Raw genomic sequence first — 23,010 nt, 5'->3', positions numbered from 1 at the left:
ACAATCGGTAACTTTATCAAGGCTGTGAGAACAATTTACAAGAAAAGGAAAAACACAAATTAATAATCATTACACATATGGATCTATGTAAAAATAACTGTGCATCAGCAGAAAAAGTGCTTTAAAGTCCCAGAAAATATCAGTGCTAAGATGTACTTGTGAAGTGAGTTTAGAAAAGTCAGAATGTTATTGTTCCTTTCGACTACCCAGTGAAAGAAGGCAAGAGCTTAGAAGTTTGTAAAGTTGCCCAAAAGAGCTCATACTAATGTGCAAGGGAGGTCTCGGAAATAGTATGAGGAAACCTGAGACTTGTAACAAAGAATTAAGAACGTAACAAGCGAAAAAAATGTAGATAGATTCCGTGTGAAGAAAAGTTGTGATATATTCGATTTAAATGAGTGAATCAGCCACCAAAGTCCCAAAGATATAATGAGTACCTAAGATTCCAGATGAGGCGAATTGTAAATATCACATATCTCGGTTAGTTGGCCGTCGCCCATTAATCCACACCATGTAATGGGATATTCCTGTATATGTGAAAGTAAAAACAGACACACGGTCTGTTCGTAAGAACACTAGTGGATCATGTTTATCCATAACAAGTGACATCTCTTATACGGTAGTCACACAGAGTCATACCTTGGCTATTTCACAGAAGGTGACTGGTGAGATTGTATTCCAGTTCAAAAGTCATCGACAAAAAGTCTGTATGAGAGAAAAAGGACATCACGGCTGAGATTATTCTAATGCCTGCCCGAGTACTCAATAAACACTAAATTAAATTAGAGGCATGAAGTAAGTAGGGGTATCCCTAGTCAATAGTAGAAGAGCCCAGAGTAACAAATGCATTGAACGATTCAAGCAGGACACGTCAAATATTGTCGGGGGTATGAGTGTAAGAAAAAGGCATCAGAACTAAGATTAATCTTCTGCTTGCTCAAATACTCAATAAGCGCTAGGCTATGTTGGATAAAAGAAGGTGGATTAGGCGTCCTCCACATGTTGTTCCTAGCAATTCTCCCCTGTGGGAGATTCCCACGAGGATCTCAAGCCTCAAGTGGTATACACCCAGACAAATAAGTAACAAACGAGCTTCCACAATACTTACATAAAACAGATAATAGAGTTCGAGGCACTTGAAGGACTGTGATAGGTCCCTATGAGGAAACAGACAACAATAAGTAGCGAAGTCCCTCCCCAGTATATACTTCTTAGCTCTGGCGCTATAAACGGTGTTAATAAAAGGTACGATCTAAAACTTACTTCTAAGCCGCAAGTGTGGGCAGCAATTCGGGCGTCAATCTGTGAGAGCGGCCACGGTCGACAATTGCAGATCTTTATACGGTACAGCCATGAACATTGTAAAGGGACATGGCACCTAAGTGCTCTTCCTGCCACTAAAGGTAAAAAGGGAACTACAAAAAGGTCATGTAGTATTTGTATCCGCCATGTTAGAGCGAGAAAGGAGAAAGCGTAATGGCTTTGACAAAACCTTTAGAAAAACGAATAATCTGAGAAGAAAAGGAAAATATATCTAAGTTTTTAGAAGAGAACTTCAAAATTGAAATTAAAATCCAATATATATAACTAAATGTTGTAGTTTTTGGTGGGATAAATCGCAGTTACTCATACCAAACAAGTACCTCACTCAGAAATGTTTACCGTGATGATGTCCTTAGGAATATACACGAGTCAGAAAATAGAAATGGAGGGTGAGGTTTGTTTTGACATTACTCATGGGAAAACCACCTGGGGGAAATATCTCGCCCAAAAAGTGTGAGAAGCCAAGAGGGGTGCAATTAGTGTCATAAGCCCTATATTGCAAACAGCAACGTTCGTTAGTGTGGTGGAGGATATTGATTGATAAATAACAACAAGACAAAGAGGACAAACTTAATAGACCTCCTAGAAAAAATGGCGAGAAGTATGAAACATATTTTATGCACATATACAGACATCATTAATTTTCTAATATGAAAGAAAGAAAAGAGCTAGCAAAACTAAGTACAAGATTTCAATGACATTAATATGGCACATTTCAGAATGTCATTTGAACAAAACCTATGGGCAATCTATCCTATTTGGAACTGTTCACTATTATATGACCATAGTCCGTAGATTTAACAAGAAGGTAATGGCATCAATCTTTAAGGAATACATGTAGTTCTTTGTCATAATGAATCCCCTGTTCTACCGCCCAAAGGCGTATGATCCATTGGGCTCCCAACTTCCTAAGGGTGGAGATTCGATCCCAACCCTATGTTGCTCTATTTTTTTTTAGTTTTATATAGCGCGAGCTAGACCCGAGAAATCGGGTAACAGAGCGTTTTACATGAGCACCAGTTTCGTTACACATGGACACATTCATTTTTTGTTAGGCACAGGAGATAAGTGATTTGCCCGGAATCACAAGATGTTAAGCATTGTTGCCGAGACTCTAACCCGGTTCCCCAGTTTCAATGTCGACCGCTCTAGCCGTAAAGCCACATCCTCTCCCTGTTCATGTGCAGTTCATTCTTCTATTAATTTCCTGAAGGACCACGACAAACTGATTTGGTTAAATTTGCAGTTACTGCTAAATGGCATTACACAGTTTGCTCCTCTTTCATGACTGTATTAATGTCAATGATTAATGAATGTAATAAATTCATGTTTATCATTCTACCTTACAAGGAACGCTGCTTAATAAAATTGAGAAAACATACCATAGGGGAAATTTAAATACTTAATTCACTTCCTACAGTTTTTGACTTAATTGCGAGTATTTGTAAGAAAACAACAACAAAATACTCCTTTTGTTCACCTTTATCGAAACAAAAGTAACTGTTAATGTTTTTCTAGTATTGTGTAATCAAATGCCCATGCTCCTTGCATAGTTTGTTGGTAGCAAATGCTGCTTCCTCTCTCATTATTGTTAAAGACTGAATGTTTGAAATATTGACAAGATCTACTTTGGTAAGTTCCTCATTAAGGAACTTCCTTGTCTATGTGCAGCTCGCAGCCTGTTCATCTGAAGTTAGCGCGAGTGATTCGGCCCCTACGATGGATATCTCCTGTGGTTTTTTTTCAGTGGGGCGTACTGAATCTGTTGGCCTGCTGAAGTGAGGAACACTCTCACTGCACAGAGCTGTACAAAGGCATGGACAACCCCAAAGGCGTACTGTCGGTATAAGTATGGACCCTGTTGAGTCTGCAGAGCACTAACCAATATGTTTTTACCTGGTGTATATGTCAGAATCCCTTTCAGAGGGCCACGGAGCATGCAGGGGCTACTGGGCCCAACAATTTTGGTTGATGCTTTTTCCTCCACATGTCCCGAGGCCCGACATACTATTGATCCTGAGCAATTGGTTCAAGTTTTTGTGGTAGCTGTGGATGAACAGTCAAAGGCTCCCTGGGGGGGGGGGGGGGGGGGGGAGTGTAGATACAGGTTAGTGAATGCGGCTCATATCTCAAAGTGCACTCAGCATTGTCAATAAGGCTCTGTCCTTTTAAATACTTAATTGTATGAAAAACAAATCTTTTTTTTTCTATCTCTACAAATTCAAAGATTTAACGCCATTCATAAGCAACACCACAATCCCATTAAGGTCAGGGCTCTAGTGTTTGTTTGACAAGTCCCTATCCCATCCTTGCAATGTGATTTTGGGTATTCCCCATTCACTGTTGGCTGCATCCACGGAATGCTCACTAGCAGGCCGTACTCAAGAGTCTTAGGAAGTAGTCAAAAGTGTCTATGAGGCAGCAGCACCTACAGCAGCGAGGTACTCTGGGCCCAATAGGCTTGATTCAAGTCTTACCCGCTGCTGAAGCACAGAAATGCTCAGCATTTCAGCAGGTGCTGTGACCGTGAGCACTTTCAAGCTTTGGTTGTGCTCAGAGAACTCAGGTCGCTTGTGGACTGGTGCAGGCTCGGTCACGAGCAGCGCTGCCAGCTTCCTATGTTTAGAGATGGTTCCAGCTTTCGTAGGTGCTGTAAGTCCATATTCCCCTCATTGTGGGAGAGGGTAAATCTTCAGGCTCTCAACCGTATTGCAGCGATGGTGTGACATCCACCTCAGCGTCCTCTAAAATCCTTGGGGTCGGTCTGGGCAGACCTTGATGCATCGGCTCAACCCGCAGGTCGGAGCTTCTGCTTCCTCCAGCAATTGCCTAAACTTTTGGCAAAACTCAGTACCTACAGCCTCTCCCGGTATACAGGGTTGCCTCGGTACTTGTGGTTGAATCACAGACTCCTATGATGTAATGACCCACGTCATGGTAGACCGTCCTAGCATATGGGTTTGCAGTTAAAACATGCACAGGTCTTGACACACCTGACGGCCCGATCACTTACACTGGGGCCCCCTCTAGCATACAAGATCACTGCATTTGGGATGGTGCAGGTATGGTGCTCCCTGCACGATGCACGGCTTAGTCCCCGGCAGCCCTCTTGTGGCACACAGGTCGCCAAATCATTCCTGCACACGGGCTGATCAGTGCACAGGAATCTCCTTACTCCTCTTGGTGAGGCTCCCTACTGGATCTTTCTCCTTCAAACACACTCCTTCACAAAGCACACTGGTCTTGTTAAGCAGGCAGGCGCTGGTGCTCCATGTTGTAGTGTAGGATGTCCTTTCACCCAGCAGGGATACTAGCGGGCCTTGGCCCCCAGTCATGTCACAGGCAGAAGTCTTGCAGAGCTTCCCCTTCTCACACAGCCCATCTATCTGCTTGGCAGATGACAGATTTTCTGTTATCAACCTCACCTTCTTATAGTTCATTTCCATTTAGGGTCTGGGTCTCCTTCCTGAGATGTGTCAAGTCCCCTTCCTTGTGATATATCACTGAATCAGGAAGCACCCTGTTAAAGTGTACAGGGAGGCTCTCTCTCTCTCCCTCTCGCTCCAGTATATCCCATCTTAAATCTGTCTGTCTGATTCCTCTAGTCCTCATGTCACCAGGCAGGCCTGGGTTTCCCAAAATGCAACCCAGTTTCCTCCATGTAATGTACCATTGCAGGCACACTTGCACTCAGTGTACATACTTATTGTCCACTACTGTCACCACCATGTATTGTGCCACCACAGGTGCACATACATCAAGCACACACGCTCACTCTGGGCGCACTGCTCAGTACTGTATCCTTTATATATTGTATCATGGTGTGCTATTTGTAAACACACACACTGCCAGCACACACACTCACTATGCACGTGCCCCACAACGCTTCATGTATGGTAAGCACACATACACCCAGCACATGTTTTCATTGCGTACGCACTTCACAGCGCACAAACTCTCATGTAATGCACTCCTCACTTACATACATACATTCAATACATGCACAAACCATGCTTGTACTACAAAACACTGCTCTATCCTTGCACTGTACCCTTCCCAGGCACACATACATCCAGCACAGAGCCTCACTCCAGCACTGCGTAGCTCTCTGCATTCAACTGATATAGGCCACGGGTGAGTTAAGCACACAGCAGTTGAACTTAAAAAAAAAAACTGGGTGGGCCTGTGACCTCACTTAAGTGACATAGGATAACAACGACCTCTTCTCTCTTACTGATCACTCCACGGTATGCTGCTACCGATGCTCTTGTGCTGCTTAACATTTGGTGAAGGCGGTAGCCTTCCACCTCTGTGAGGGTAGTGCTGTGGGCACCCCTTCCAGTCCAGCAAGATTACAAACTGTGAGACCGGTCTATGTGATGGCACACATGCATGATCTGTGTTTACCTATGACAAAAAAATCCGTATTAGGGATCCAGACAACCGTACAGGCGGGAACTCAGGGCAAGTGTAATAATGGTAAATAAGTCCAGTAGCCGAGGTGTAGATAGAAGATGAAGGTTTACTAATGAAGTTCTAGATGTAGATAAGAAGATATAGTGAAGCCCCACCAGGAGCAGCTCCCTTGCTGCTCTGCCCATACTCCCAACTGACACTCATCCACCGGGCATCCCCAACATTCCATTACCTCACCAGGCACCAGCATTCCACAGCACATCCACTCTGGCTGAGCAGCAAGGCAGAGAAGCAGGAAATATGCATAGAACTGAGAACCAGATACCACACATCGTCCCCCTTTACAAAACAACAACAAAGGGAGTATGCTGCCATCAACTTAATATAAACTAGACCGCACAAACCTTCTCAAGGAAAGACAATCAATAAATGCATAAGATGAAATTAAATGAAACATCACAATATGGAAGGAGTAGACATTACAAAGAATGAATAACACACACATCTTCCCCTTTTACGGAGCAAATTGGAAAATAGTAATAGTAAAGAGAGGATGGCAGATACCAAACAATGGTTTCAATGAAAGATAAAACTTTAGCATGCTAAAAGGGCTGTAGTGAACAAAATAGCATACAGAAAACACATAAATGAGGAAGAAAATGTGAGAATAAAGCACGTTTCTCACCAATGTGCAGCAATAACAACACAAGCATGAAAAGAACACAGGACAAAACGTTCAGAGCCACACCAGAACACACCAGTTGGCCAGACTAGCATGGAATATATAAACAATGAACACCAAACAATGAAAAGTAAAATGCAACACCCACATAAGACAAAAGGGTACTCCCAACAAGAGAAACCAGACTAGATTCTCATGCACACATACTCCGAAAGAAAGGTGAAAACTACACCCGCTAGGAGTACATACCAAAAAATGAAATTGAAGGAAAAAAACTTAAATGCCAGACTATTCATGCACAAAATCTTTGCGCAAAGGTAGGATAGACCGTGACAAAATTTGTAGAAAAATCATATCAAAGGGTCCCACATACTGAGACCATACAAACCACACACTGTAAAGTAGAATATAATGCAACAAAAACATAGGTGACAAATAACCGCACATAGCAAAATGCGCAGAAGTCACATAGCTACAAGGCTATCGCATACTTCAACCAGAGGAAAATTCCCAAAAATGTAAATTTGTAAAAAACGAACTGTAAAGTTGATAGTCAAGCAGGGAATGTATAGGTGACTAATATACACCCAATAAATTGCACAGGTGCAAAGTCACATAGCCAAAGGCTATCTAAACACAAACAGAGAAAAAGATCCCCTTACTTAAAACTTGCAAGCAAAATACCGTAATGTAAAATATAAAACGGGAAGAATGTAGGTAACACATCCACACAAAGTAATATGCAAAAGTGGCAAGTCACATAGCCAAAGGCTATCATAATGCGTAAATCAAACGGAGAAAATTCACATACGAAAACTTGCAGAGAAAGCAGTGTAAACAACATTATCATGCAGTAGGTGACGAATCCACGCACAAATCTTTGCGCAAAAGGTGGAAAGTCACATAATGACTAAGCATAATGAAAATAAGAAAGCAGATTGACCAGTAAAAGGGAAACGAAGCAGGATGTGAAATACATAGAAGAAATTGAGGAAAGCTCTGTGAAAGATGCATGCAAAATCAGAGTACAGTAACGAATTGGACAGTAAACAGTAAAGCATTGAACATTAGCAACAAAGCAGTATTAAAGAGCTGATACTTTTCTCCGGTGACCGACTCCTCACCCGAAACAAGGCAAGAAAACCGAATCCTAACGACCACCGCACAAAGTTCTTCAAGATGCTAATGAGGCAAGGAATCATTGAAGAGTCTACTTAAAAATAGCTAAAAAACAGTCCAGGCAGTCCAACCATAAAGCATTGCATAGTGGCGCAGCAACTCAGAGACCATGGTATAAAACCCCACTGCAGTGAAGTACGAAAATCCTCTGTACCGATCCAAATGTTCTTGAATATAAATGCAGACCGTGAAAAACGCTGGTGTTGAGGGTACAAGAGAAACAGTGCTGGACTTCTTCAAGCTTCCAACAACCTTATTGAAACGCCAACTGAGAACGTGGTTGGCAGAAGACAAGGAATCACAATACATAGTGCGGCTCCGGAGTTTAGATGTCTCCAAACGCAAAATGGCGACACGTTTGTGACGCCAAGCCGGAAGGTTCACGGCACGTCTTAGCATGTAGACATTTAGATGCAGTATCTGAGTGAAGGAACGCGAACCTGCGGGAACCATGGAGATATCGCAGGGCTGTGGTATGAAAGTAAGGCTGCATGCGCTCTGTGTTATCTCGAGCCAAGTTTGAAAAGTCGGGCGGCGGTTCAACTGCCAAGATGGAGGAAATGGCAGTGGCGCATTAAAACTAGAAAAGATACACAGAGGCAAAGCGCAAATGTAAAAGTTGGGAAAGTACACAGGGCATAAGTACAGAATACCGGCACGCGCACTGCAACGTCTTCCGATGAAGTTACAAAGCACTGCCCAAAATGAGCAAATAATTCCGTTGGGTGACGCACTGAACAGCAAGCAGCAGGCTGCACCATAACCTGGTCCGCAGAAAACAGCTGGGGCCCGTACATTGCCCCCGAAGGCCATATTTCTAGCATTGCTCAGTCTTGGTACAAATGTCAGTGGGATCAGCTCAGTGCACGAATCCAGTTGTGAGGCAGGAAAAAGGACGGAAAAACAGGGAACAGATCTCCAACGACAGCAGGAGAAGCAGGCATCAAGGCAGGCAGGTAGCAGAACAAGGAAGTAGCAGGACATGCAGGAAGGAACTGGCACACTTGGGAAGAGGTCGACCGATGGAGAGGTCACTGGTGGGGCTCAAGGGTGGCCAGTAAGCATTTAAATCCGTAGTTGTAAATTAAGCAGTTCATTACCTTGGAGCTACTTCAGATTTCAAGTTTCAGTAGTTCATCAGGTTGCAGTTGTAGATTCTGTCCAGATCATCGCCAAATGTAATAATGGTAAATAAGTCCAATAGCCGAGATGTAGATAGAAGATGAAGGTTTATTGATTAAGTTCTAGATGTAGATAAGATATAATGAAGCCCCACCAGGAGCAGCTCCCTTGCTGCTCAGCCCATACTCCCAACTGACACTCATCCACCAGGCATCCCCAACATTCCATTACCTCACCAGGCACCAGCATTCCAGAGGACATCCACTCTGGCTGAGCAGCAAGGCAGAGAAGCAGGAAAGATGCTTAGCACTGATAACCAAATACCACAGCAAGGTACACGTCTTTTAGCCATGCAGAAGACTTTTCCATCCCAACAGCTTATATTTAGGCGACAGTGCCATAATGCCCGATCTATGCTATCCACTAATTACATTCACACCTGCAAGGCATTTCAAATTTGGGAAGCCTGTTTTGGCACAAAGTCACCTAAATTTCTGGTTCAATCAGCTCGATGCCATTTGCTTTTGTACCCTGTAATATATATTTACCGAAGTTCACCATGAGTCATTTCCAGTACATTTATCTGTGGTTTTATCTGGGCCACAACTAACTCTTCTCTTTTCAAAGACTTACTTTATAGCTAATAGCAATTCTAACTTTAGCCCCGGCGGCTATAATCAGTAGTGCTACACTCAGTGTGCTTGGGTTGCTGTGGGAAATAATTTTTATATAGCAAAAACAGACGTGTAGAATTGCTACTCATTTAATTGATTTAAGGGTAGCTATAGCATCTGATAGATGTATAAACTGAGTTTCTCAAACCTATCTGTATTGTATGAGGCAGAGACACTTGTAACAGTTGAATCTTGTTTCTGCCACTTGGGGCCTTCCTTATTCTGATGTTAAATAATTTTTCTGTGCAGCATGTCATGTGTTTCTTCAGGATTCTGTGCATGTCAGCTGCAACCAGTAGAAGTTAGCAGTAGAAGCTACCCAGGAATTGAACAGTAGAAGCTACCCAGGAATTGAACAGTAGAAGCTACCCAGGAATTGAACAGTAGAAGCTACCCAGGAATTGAACAGTAGAAGCTACCCAGGAATTGAACAGTAGAAGTTACCCAGGAATTGAGCTGATAACATAAGTCTCCTGCTGGGGCACTGACTCACATACCTGATGGCTTGACCGCTGTACTGATCTGCTTGCTAATAAATATTTCATCATATGTACCGGCTTGCTTCCACTGGTCTGTACCTATGTCCACTCATCGTTAAGTGCAACAATAACTGAGTTTTCAGACTGCCAATGTATAAGCAAATTCCCCAAATTCTTAAAGGCACTCAAGAAGGGCTTATCCATCTGCAAGAATAGACTGCCGTGTAGAAATACAAAAAAAAATAAACATGCAAATCCACATTTTGACCATACTGAATTGGTGGATTTTCTGCCTGTGGATAGCTAGCCTTAAGATTGAGCGCGAGGGTTTCTCCTGAAAACCTACTACTATTCTGTGCTTTGAGGAATACTCTCTGGGATCTTTGTGAATCAATTAAAGTGAGAAATCCACTCCAAACATGGGAGAAAGCCTATTGCAGTCGCTTTACTGCAAGAGATTTAGGATTTGAGCCGCAGTGCATAACCTATTTATAATTAAAAGGGTTAGTTAGGTCGGGGTGACATACCCATCCACTTTACTTACAAAATCTTTTAGAATTGTATTTCCACTTACTTTTTACTGGCACTTTTCCCAAGACACATCTGTTTATTTTTTGACAAGTTACCTTTACCATAGTTGACATACCTCTCAGGAATGTGTCCTTGTTTTCTCTTGGTTACATCAGGGAGCAGAGTATCTGGCATTTTGCTATTCTTGATTTGTTTCCATCTTTTGTGAGAGATGGAAGACTGTTGTGTTTAAGTGATGTAAGGGCCCAGATGTTTTTGTTTTATTGATCCACAACCAGGCGTTATGTGGAAGAACAAGTTCCACAGATGGCAAGCCTGCTTCACCCACTGCTTTGATAATTAGAACAAAGGAGGGAGAGACGTGGGTTGTGTTTTCTGTTCCCTTTTCATAGGTTGGGTGCAACGAAAAAGAACCTACCCTCCTATGGCTCACTATGTATGTTTTTTAAATAATCTTTTTATCGAATTTTCAGAACGTCATTGCAGACATGTTTTTCTGGTTTGCAAGCAGTTGTTACTGGAACATTTAATAGAAAAACTATGCATGTTGTATGTTCCGAACGTGAGAAGGAGTATTGGGGGGGGGGGGGTCATAATTGGCAGTGCAACTCTCTCTCTCTCTCTCTCTCTCTCTCTCTCTCTCTCTCTCTCTCTCTCTCTCTCTCTCTCTCTCTCAAAGAGGTGCTGCATGTTTCATCTCCACCCACATTGCAGTGTTACTTATGGAATGGAATTAACAATGGACCTGCCAATTGCCCTTATGGAGTCACCTGTTTCCCAACACCCCGGTAAAAATTGTTGCCATTGTTCACAGCGTTCATCCTTCAGACCTTTGCAATATTCATCTTTGGGAAAGCAGAAAGGTTCCCCTGAACTGAGGCTTTCATCTTCGAGTGAGCAAAGCAATAACGGGGGCCAGCCATCCCCGAAAACCATTCTCATTTCTAGCATTCCCTTTTTGTATTTTTATTAAGCTTGGTTTACCTGAGTTCGCATTTACTCATTCATTATCCATGCTTTAAAGAACAGCTGGGGTTATACGCATTTATGGGCACAGTCCGATAAACTGAGACTGGCCTTCTATTTCAGGTTCTTAATGTCATAAAGAATCAGTTACTGGATAGCTTGAAACCAGCGCCGTTGTCTTCATGTCCTAAGGCACTGAAGGGGCAACTAAATAAAGTATGGTGGGGGAGTGGGCTTTGTGGGGAATGTGTCTGGTGAGGGCTTGTGTAGTAGTTTTGAATAAACGTTGTTAATAATATAATTTAGATTATGGGACGTGTTAATTACCCAGTGTGTGGTGTTTTAATTCCCATCTCCCCTGTTTCAACTCATATTTCCCTCTAAGGCCGCTTTCGTGACAGTGCTCTCTAAGGTAAAGTGTTTTACCCCGTGGTTACTTTGGACCCCCCCATGCCCATAGAAGAGGTATCATGGGTACTGCACAGTGTGCAGTGCGCTCCTAGCGGCCCTGCCTGCTGTTAAACCTGAAGATGGGCCCCCTGTGGACGGCTTTACCCTGTTTTTACCTTGTTCCGTGCAAGGGTTGTTCACCTTGAGACTGGGCCCCTCACTACTGTCAGCAGCCCCTGGCCGAAAGCACATTAATAAACACAGGTGGTAGTGCGTGTAAAGGTTGCATTTAATTACACGTGATGCCGCGATGTCTCTCTTGTGCGCTGGTAGCGCTGTCATTTAAGTAACTCTGTGCACTACCGTCAGTACGGAGTCCTTGTTCTGCTTATGGGTTAGCCGGATGTCTCGGTTGTTGGTGTCTGACTCAGGGCACCCCGTTCCCACCCCTCATCGGAGCAGCCGTCCTGCCTCCACCTCCTGCTTCGGTTGAACCCGCTTCCCCCCTGGGCCTTCTTGTATCCTTTCGTCGCCTCTCCTCCCGGGCCCGTGTCGCTCTGCGGGGTGACTTCAGTGGCGCTGCAGAGGAGCGCGTGTGACACACGTCTAGCAGGGAATCACGAGGTACAGAACAGAGACCGAGGTCCCGGAGACATCTGACCGAAATACTGAGGCGTTCGCTGCCCCTCTCAAACCCGCTTCTTGTCACCTTTCCAACCTTCTGATCCGCTCACAAATCCCGCTCTGCCAACGTGGCTTAAAGTGATATCTTTAAAAAGTTGCATGCTTAAATGTTTCTATTTTTTATAAATATCATTTTGAATTATCTGAATTTTGGGACTGTTTTATAAACACCCGGGGTGCAATATTTTAACGATTGAGGTGTGCGGAAGCGCGCATTATTATACATGACGGCTGGCTGATATATTGCCGTGTGCACACTTGATGTCGCGTATAAATTAAGCAAAGCAGACTCGTGCGGAAACGTCAAAGAAATAAGCATAGATATTGGCTCCGATGCAGAGGTAAATGCTGCCGCAGCCTCGCCTGAAATACCTCTTAGATTGATAAGAATTAGGGAACGTTCTGGGAATAAAAAACTCGGGCGATGGAATATGCGATCTTGCGCCTGCACTCGGATGCTCTGTTGATGTGTGTATTTGTTGTTAGAATACACGTTTTCTAATTGTGTGCCACTTCGGGTGACTGGTTGGTGCCTACACTTTGCTCAATACAGAACAGCGGGGTATGTGCGCTCGGCTTAAGTCGTTGCTCTTCAGACCTAGAACACATGCAGGACTAACTCCTATGTAATCCCGATGCCTCTGGGTGTTGGTCAGCAATTGAACTATCATATTTAGTTCAAATTGTCCGTGTTGTATGTTTTATATGAAGTGCATCTCGGTGTTTACATAAGATGGATTATAGGGTGTATTTATTCAATAACGCATTCTTGAATTAATGAATGAATGAATGAATGAATGAGGGGGTTTATAGAATGCACGACGACTCTGCGAGTGTCCCGGCGCCAGAACTACGTTAACAAAAAAACGTGTTATTTCAAAAGTTAAAGTGAACGAGCCCCCGCGTATCTTAACTACCACCGCATGTTTGTGGAGGAGGTGCGCGTGCACGCATAGAGCGAAGACGACGGCGCATCCCGTCTAATGTGCGTGCTAGATGGACTGGCGGTCACTGCTACCAAGTGCTAAGATGGGTGCGGACAGCCTCGGTGCTGGGATGACCGCTGTAGGTGTCACCTAGGGATGCTGTTTCTAATGACCCTGGGCCGGGCCCCATAAAACCATGTGTCGATGTCCTTTGTTTCTGTATAGATATTCAAGCAAAAGTTAAACTATTTTAGCAGATTACTGGGTGACGTATTGTGCTGGTGATCGCGCGGATCCATGCGCCTCATCACCCACCCAACTCTTCAATTTATTACCCCGGAGCAGACACTTCAATTCCCCACCACTTTCGAATATGACTCTGAGATGAGTTCCTCGAAAGCCGCTTGAACGAACAGTTCGCATTGCTCTCCCACCTCTGGTACTTTTTGTGAGCTGATAAGGCAATCGCGCCCTCGTGTGGCGATAAATGGCGGAGGAATATAACATAACGTGAACCAGCTGCTTCACTTCGAAATAACCGACAGGGATAGTGGTTTTCTATGCAATCGTTTTACTCGTATACCTTTGCAGTGTAATCCCTTAAAGTGAGATCGGATGCAATTTAGGGGATCTGTTGGTTTGTTTTGCTAATCGCTACATGTTATTTGAATCAAAGACATCAGAACCCGTGACTGCTGCAGCCACAATAATTCCCATGCTCCGTGTATGGCTTTACTTCTGTAACACTACCCCGCAGTCACTTTTGTGACGTTTCGTCTATGGCGGGATTTAAATGTAGAAAATCAGATTAAAGCTTTATGGAAAAAAGCGTGCAAGTGTTTTAAAAACGCATGATTTGGCACGGCTACAAATCTGGGAAATGTTTGCGTTTTCCTCGTGCCCGCATCCAGCAGCTCCGTGTGCTCCGACTGTCTGCTCAGAGCTCTGACTGCACAGAGCACCGTCTATCCGAATGGACTCCGGCTGATGTTGACAGAGGGATTCCTGTCCCGCGCGCAGCACAGTCATTGGTTGTGAATGAGCGGCGTGTATATTGCACATCCAGCTCCGGTCATGTCAGCAAGAGGTCCGCTTTCATCCTTCTTCCCTGTCCGCCTCAGTAAATCCTCGCTTTCCTTACAGCAGTCAGAGGCTCGCATAGCATCCTACAGGAACGGCGGGAGCTGGCTTTCTGCTTCCCGGAAGATACATAGTTATGCGGCGCACTGCAGGGCAGACATAAATTGGACCATCGCAGGATCGGAAGTGACAGTCCCTCGTGGGAGCTCCTGGTGTTTGACAGCTCGTGTGATTTGTTTGGTGTTTGAAAAGCCAGAGCGGTGTTGCGGATCCGCGGAGAGCAGCTGCTGTGAGGAGCGGGTAGTGCCTTTCAGGGAGACCTGTGGATCACAGCTCGGGCGGGTATTGATAGACGCTGCCGTTCCGCCTGCTGCGCGTGCGCTGTAACTTTACAGTCTCGTGGGTAGAGGGTGTTAACGGGCGGTTTCAGGCGCCGGTCGCGGCTCCGGTATAAAGACTACTTGTGAACACAGTGTCATCCCCTGCACGGAGTGTGTAACGCGCCATTATTGTCATTTTATTTTGACTTACTGAATGCGAGGAGCTGTGCGCATAGAAAGAGCGGGCTAACTATATTTGATGATGAAGAATCTGCCAGATCAGCATCTTGAAAGGGGGGCGGGGGGGGGGGTTAAATCCCAGATACGTGCAAGACTTGCACAGTGCAAACGAAATGCACGTTTAGGTGGTTCTACAGTCCTAGATTAAATGCTTATATAATAAAGCATTTGTGCATTGGAATGTGTCTTATCTTGTTGACATTGTGCGTAGTACCCTCTGTGTCTTGGCGTATTTTACAAATTCGTTATTAGTAGCACTTCTCACTGCAATGTGTCGACAGTGCCCTCTAGGGGAAGGATTTTCTTCACATCAAATGTGCAAACGGAAATGTGCTCCACCTTACAGGTAGGGCGATTGTATACGTATACGCCAATCAGCAGAAAACCAATGCGCTGTTTACCTATTATCACCTGAAAGAAAAATTACCCAGGACATGTGGAATATTACATACGACTAAAACACTGCAGCATTGACTGCATTGAGAGCAGAGTTTCTTTAAGCTTTAAAACCATGAATCGTTTAGTTGACCTTCAGCATGCCACATCTGGCTAGATGGTGATATTCTTGCATTTAACAGCATCTCCCGAGAATCTAAAGAGTCATATCATCTGTATTGTAACTTTCCAATTATTTTGAAAGTGCATCTGGATAACTAAGCCTATCGAAAGAAATGTGACATTATGCCAGCCCGTGAATCAGTGCTCTCTCTAACATAGCGTCGACATTATACTATTTCCATAATGTGTAGCGTTTGCAGACACAACCACACGTCTGCGCTGTTCTGCAGCTTTAAGAGCAGGAATGCTCGCTCTACTGGCTGCAATGAGAGGATCTCCAAGCCAATGGGCGCCGGAGCAGAGACTGGATCAGGTCTCGGTCTCCTCCTGCACCCCTCCCATTGGAGCTGTGACTCACAGCCCGCCCGCCCTCCCTCCCTCCATCCAGACACAGAAAGCAGAGCAACCGAAACAAACCCACCGCTTGGCTGTGAGCGCTTTACGGAGCGTTGGACTTGCTCAGCGCCCCGGACACAGCACTCTGGGGTCTGCCTGCGGTCGCCAGCACCAGGGACCATTTCACACAGGTATCTGGAGGGTTAACACAGCAGGAATGAAAGCAGCGCGCTCTGCGCAGGATTGGTGCTGGCAAGTGCTGTGCTTCGTCTCCCTCTGGGGCGGGGTCTGTGCTCAGCTCCGGTACTCGGTGCTGGAGGAGGCTGCGCCGGGGACCTTGGTAGGGAACGTGGCCCTGGACCTGGGGCTGGAGACTGCTGCGGTCTCTGAGCGCCGGCTGCGGCTGGGGTCCGAGGCCAGGGCTCGCTATTTCACTCTGAATCTGGAGAATGGAGACCTGGCCGTGACTCAGAAGATAGACCGGGAGAGCCTGTGTGGCGCCAGCCCACGCTGCCTTCTGTCCGAGGAAGTGGTGATTGAAGCCCCACTGGAGCTCTTCAGCTTGGAAGTAGAGGTGATGGATATAAATGACAACTCGCCCACATTCCTCGCGGCTGACAGCCTTCTGAGGATCTCGGAAGCAGCTACTGCAGGAACTCGCTTTACACTGGAGGGCGCCAGAGATCCAGACGTAGGTGTAAACTCAGTGAGCCAATACAGACTGAATAAAAACTCCTACTTTTCGCTCAGTGTTAGTAGTCTGAAAGACGGCTCTCTGCTCCCAGAGCTAGTCCTTGAGAGAGCTCTGGACCGAGAGGTCCAGGACACGCACCACTTGTTCCTCACGGCCGTGGATGGAGGCAGCCCGGCCAGGTCCGGGACGGCCCGGATAACTGTCCTCGTCCTGGATGTGAACGACAACGCGCCCGTCTTCAACCAGTCTGTGTACAAAGTGAAAGTGAGAGAGGACGCCCCTGTAAACACCGTTCTGATGCATTTAAACGCACGGGACGCTGATGAGGGCATGAACGGGGAAATTGAATATTTGTACGGCGATCGCTCTTCGGAATCCGTTCGTAGCTTATTCTTCTTGGAATCAAGTGCGGGTCTCATTCGATTGGAAGGGCCTTTGGACTTCGAAGAAGCCCGTTTCTACGAGATACACGTGCGCGCCAGAGACAAGGGAGTCCCGGAAATGGAAGGGCGGTGCATTGTCCAGGTGGAAATAGAAGACGTCAACGACAACGCCCCGGAATTAATTGTAACCTCTCTTGCAACTTCTGTACCCGAAAATACCCCAGTGGGAACCGCAGTGGGGCTTTTCCAAGTCAGAGACAGGGATTCTGGCCAAAACGGAGAGGTTAAGTTAGAGCTATTATCTAACCTCCCATTCCAAATCAAATCATTTAAAAAACATTATTCACTAATGACAGATGGCTCCCTAGACCGGGAGAATGTTAATCAATATACAATTGAATTGATTGTTACAGATTTGGGGTCGCCTCCCCTATATGCGCGGAAAACAATTGTTCTAAATATTTCAGATATCAATGACAACCCTCCACGGTTTTCACAACCTGGCCTGGATGTCTTTATCACAGAAAACAACAAGCCTGGCGCACTGCTGGGCACAGTATCCGCTTCTGACGCGGATTTAGGGGCGAATGCCCGCATATCCTACTCCATTCTAGAAAGCCGTATCGATGGCTCCCCGTTTCTTCGTTTGTGTACGTCAGCTCGAGCGACGGAAACCTCTACGCCGAACGGTCCTTTAATTATGAGCTGGTGCAGGTGGTTGCCATTACAGTCCTCGCGGAAGATGCCGGGGACCCGAAGCTTGGCTCCAACCTCACCGTCTTCGTTTACATTGTGGATGAAAACGATAATGTGCCCGTGGTCCTGTATCCAGTTGTGTCTGAAGGCCTTCCTGCCGATCAGAGAGCCCCCCAGCCCTTCCCAGCGGGGTACTTGGCCACTAAAGTCACAGCGGTGGACGCAGACTGCGGCCACAACGCATGGCTCTCCTATAGCATCGTGCAAAGCACGGACCCCGCTCTATTTCGGATAGCTCCCTATTCTGGAGAAATACGAGCCGCAAGAGGGTTCCAAGAGGGAGACAATCTCACTCAAAAACTCATCATCCAAGTGAAAGACCACGGAGAGCCATCGCTGTCCGCTACAGTCACCATCCTGCTGTCACTAGAAGCCAGCGATCAAAGTCCGAGCACCAACGACTTGTACAAAGCCCCCCGAGACGAATCGGACATGACCTTGTATTTAATTCTTGCTTTAGTGTCCGTCAGCGTGCTGGCTCTAGTGACCTTCATCATCTTGTCTGCTAAATGCATCACGAAGGAGACGCACACACCCACTTTATGTTGTTGGCCTGAAAAGCCACAGCCCATTGACTTCTCGAAGTATTCGTGCCCCACGCTCCAGCTGACGGCGGATGGGAACCTGAGATACACAGAGGTGAGTGTCAGACCGGTGGACGCTCAGAATCAAAGCTACCAGACGTGTTTGACATCCGGTTCGGACATCAATGATTTCACCTTCAGGCGACCCTTGAACTTTCCAGAACTGAGAGAAGCTGCAAACAAAACGGAAAACTTTGCATCGTTAATCAGCGGATTACAGGATCCCAGCCAGGTGAGAGAACTAGCTTAGTAACTTGGTCCAAATTTGTGCCAATATCATAGGCTCCTTTGTCAGGATCTGGAGGATGTCATGTGTGTAATAAGCACCCAATTGCTATGCTCACTATGTAGTAAATTCGTTGTACTCCCCAAGAGTGTTTATGATTATGTGATAGTCAGACAGTACACACACCAACATTGCAGATAGATACATTTATTGGATCAATGTATCTTGTTGACATAAATGTGGTTTGGACACCATAACTTCGTGACAATTGTTTTTCTTTTCCTTATAGTTAAACTAAAATAAGAACGCAAGGAATAGACGTGAATAGCGCATATCTAGCTAACAAGAAAAGGAAAGCGGTCAGAGGAAGGTTTCAGTCATAAAAATGTTTATACGCCAGAAGCGCTTGTTAAGTCGGGAATTGTACATTCATTAATAGTACCGTATGACGGGGCTTTAAGTGGGATGAAAAAAGTGGGTGGGTCTCCCATAGGGGCGTGGCCAATATAATTAAGGGCGTGGCTTAAAAACTTAGGATAAAAATCTGTACTTGTGTGCTGCCCCACTGGTATTTTGCTGCTTCTGTCCATTCATCCAGATATAGAACACAAGTAACATTAAACCTCCAACAAACCAGGACTATTGGCTTTGTCAATGGTAGTAAATTGCATAAGATAAAGAAGCAACAACTACGACCTAGACCTAGTTGTATATAATATTGAAAATGCTTCCGTTCTTGTAGCCAAGACTAGAGCTACCAACTTTCGAGCTGAAAAAGCAGGTTCAAGCCTCACGGCTCAACATCCTGTGATTCAAAACATGGATATGTCCTTGTGTAATGTAACTGGTGCTCACGTTTGCGCTATATAAAAACTGAAAAATGTCTCTTTGAAGTTACACCAAAAGCAGTGATTGATGGTACTATTGGAAAGTTAAGCTTATTTTTTGTTTTTTCCCCACCCTGAATGTAGAAATGGAGAGCCGGTAGGGACACTTCTCAGCGCGTGCTTTTAAGAAATGCTGGTACTGGACACCGGCAGGATCCGGCCCACTTAAATCCCTGCTGTGAGGTATCAGCATCCCGTCAGAGAGACAGCAGATGGTCGAGGGAGCTCTCTATACCACTGTTGTTGTAGGTGCACGTCCAGTAGGCCTCGTGTACAGAACATAAAACTGGCATTGCACCCTCCCCTTTACTGTTCTCACAATATGCAATACCATGGCTGACCATTAGGGGTCATCTGATAGATCACAGCATGCCTACTGTGTTGCTGTATCAGTGTCTTGCGCACTTAGTGTGGCACGTGAGCCATCTGCCATATCATCAGTAAAGTGAAAGATTCCCTTTAGTGTGGTGTGAGTTGCGAGATTCGTTTTTATGGGTTCCTGACATTAAGAAGTTTGGCCTGGGATTGTTTGCAAAGCGTACGGAAACCTCAGTCACAACAGTACAGAGAGCGCCCTCAGATGAGAGGCAAGGGGTTTATTCACCCTCTACTGGCTCGAGAAGTGGTACACTGCGCCTCTTATAACCGAGACGGGACCATAAGGTTTACATTTAGTAAAGGTTTGAGGACACAGTGTGTACGCGAGCCAGAGGTTCTCTAACTAGTACAGCCACTGGGATTGGTTATCTCAGTTGATGAAGAGGAGATGTTTTCCATTCCTTTCCACTAGGCCGCATGTGTTGTCTTGACAAACTGTTCAAGGCAAAACAGCCTCCCTTTGCTCTCCGACACTTCCGGTTTCTGGAATGGGAGGGCTGTTGTGTTTATGAAGGACTGTCCTGCATATTATTGGTTAAGATTTTTGTTCAGGAAGAGATGAAAGCCATGCTGTTTCATACACTGTGATGGTAATCTCTCTGGTGCCCACAAACAAGACCAGCATGTACTTTACCTAATGCAGGTATGGTCTCTATGTATGTTCGCCCAAAGCATGAAGAGTTTAAAGTCACTTTTTCTCCATCAACCCTTGTTTTGTCTCCTTGCAGGAGCTGTTCATGTCAGCCTCGGTTTCATACTCCGTTTCCTTAGTTACAGTTACAAACTTGTGCGCGGGCACAGGGAATGCTCTGGCGTTTAGTCCAGCGGTCCATAGCGGTAAAGCACGTGAGGGAATCGCGCCCACCTAGAGAGTGCGAAAGAGAAAACCAGAATTCAAAAAGCGGTATTATGGTTTTTTTACTTGTTTTTCATCAATTTAAATAGTTATGTTGGCAGGGAAGTGGGCAGGTCAGGCATTAAAAACGATATCTCTACAGTCTGCAGAAATTACTGGTGGTGTGCTGGGCGCCAGGCAATTTCTGTTACTGTTTTCCTTGCTTTATATCACCAGATTTCACCACAGAAGTGAAGTCCATGCAGAGCTGGAGGGTGTCCACAACGTCACTGCACACTGATTTTGGTCTCTGGGGTGTACAGCACTGCTTAATTGCATTTCATTGGCACATTGTTTAACTGAGATGGCTTGATTAGGACAAAGGCTCCGATTTTAAAAGCCTTTTCTATTGTTAGTGTCTTACGTGGATGAATGCTGTCTCCATCGATCCTCCTCAGATTTATTTCCATTCTCTCCATATTGATGGAAAAAAATATTTCTTCGAGAACATCTTATTGGCATGACCATGTTATAAGTTCTGATATGTTAGTTTGGCATTTGTGTACCTCATATGGATTACAATTGAATTTAGCAACGCTGCTGACATACACTGTCACCTCTCTGCAAGCGCATCTCTGCGCTCTGTGTGTGTCTTTAAATATGTGGGGGCGTTTACACTGCCTAAAGTGGCAGTATGGCTTAACCAATGGGCTGCGGTGTTGTGATGGGATCGAGGATCTGTCTCCCCTCCCTTCTTTCCCCCTGGATCTGTGATCGCGCGCTCCCTCCTTCCTAAGGCTTGGAGCATCTGCAGAAACTGCTGAAAGGAGTGCGCGTGCTGAGCAACCGAGCCAGGTCTTTGTCCCTCTCTGTCACCGGTGAGGAGGGGGCGGGTCACAGGAAGTGCCCCGCGCGTGGATTTACAGGACATGGAGCCCCGGGAAACGACACAAGGATGGGGGTGGCGAATTCTGTGTTTCTTGTGCCTCTGGGGCTGCGGCGCGGGCCAGCTCCGGTACTCGGTGCTGGAGGAGGCAGAGCCGGGGACTTTAATCGGGAACGTGGCTCTGGACCTGGGACTCGACGCTGCCGCAGTGTCTGAGCGCCGGCTGCGGCTGGGATCCGAGAGCAACAGGCAGTATTTCACAATGAAACCAGAAAACGGAGACCTGACGGTGAAAGAAAAGATGGACCGAGACAGCCTCTGTGGGTCCAGCCCCCGCTGCATACTGTCCGAGGAAGTGGTGGTTGAAAACCCCCTGGAGCTCTTCCGGCTGGAGGTCGAGATTCTGGATATAAATGACAATTCCCCCAGCTTTCTCAGCACTGACCGCGTTGTGGAGATCAGTGAATTCACTGTAACTGGCTCGCAGTTTCCTCTAGAGCGCGCCATTGATTTAGACGTGGGAATCAACTCGGTTAGCGGTTACAGGCTGGAAGCAAACCAGTACTTTTCACTCAGTGTGAAGAAAAGGAAGGACGGCAACGTCCTTCTCGCGCTGGTGCTGGAGAAAGCTCTGGACCGAGAAAGCCAGGACGGGCATCGCCTACTGCTCACTGCCTTTGATGGCGGGGACCCTCCGAGATCTGGGACCACTGAGATCCAGGTCATTGTTTTAGATAACAATGACAACGCGCCTGCCTTCGACCAGCCCGTCTATAAAGTAAAACTCCGAGAGAATACCGATGTAAACACAGTGCTAATCACACTGAACGCAACTGACTCAGATGCAGGTGTTAATGGGGAAATCGAATACTCCTACGGGGATCACACTTCGGATGGAATACAGCGCGTGTTCTTTCTGGAGTCCCTGACCGGGGTTATTCGAGTGCAAGGGGTTGTGGACTATGAAGTGTCGAGCTCCTATGAGCTCCACGTGAGAGCCAGGGATAGGGGCACACCGAGACTGGAAGGGGCTTGTGTGGTGCAAGTGGATGTAGAAGATGCTAATGATAATGCCCCGGAAGTACGTCTTACATCCCTGTCAACTTCAGTGCCGGAAAACACTCCTATTGGTACAGCTGTGGGCGTTTTGAGAGTTAAGGACAGGGACTCTGGGAAAAACGGAGAAGTGAATTTAGAAATCTCCAATGTCCCATTCAAAATTAAATCGTTTCAAAGCCACTATTCATTGGTCACAGACGGAGTCCTAGACCGCGAATCCATTTCTCAGTACACTATCCAGCTGACTGTCACTGACCTGGGGTCCCCTCCTTTGCACTCACAGAAGACATTTGTCCTGAATGTGTCAGACGTCAATGATAACCCTCCTAGCTTTACACAGCCATCGTTCAATGCCTATGTTAAAGAGAACAACAGCCCTGGCTCTTTGCTGTGTTATGTGTCCGCTTCTGATCCAG

General features: G+C 45.8%; 2 protein-coding genes across 2 annotated transcripts in view; both read left to right on the top strand.

Annotated features, from left to right (window-relative positions):
* Positions 1-23,010, top strand: part of LOC146810716 (uncharacterized) — a 240,429-nt gene that overhangs the window by 50,009 nt on the left and 167,410 nt on the right. The gene's annotated exons all lie outside the window — the stretch shown is intronic.
* On the top strand, positions 16,111-18,112 carry LOC146810718 (protocadherin gamma-C5-like). Its single transcript, XM_085617785.1, has one exon. The coding sequence runs from the start codon at positions 16,124-16,126 to the stop codon at positions 17,972-17,974; it is 1,851 nt and encodes a 616-aa protein (XP_085473911.1). The 5' UTR covers positions 16,111-16,123; the 3' UTR covers positions 17,975-18,112.

The sequence above is a fragment of the Triturus cristatus genome, chromosome 7 (assembly GCF_964204655.1).
Source record: "Triturus cristatus chromosome 7, aTriCri1.1, whole genome shotgun sequence".
NCBI lineage: Eukaryota > Metazoa > Chordata > Amphibia > Caudata > Salamandridae > Triturus > Triturus cristatus.
This window is presented reverse-complemented; position numbering and strand designations above follow the sequence as displayed.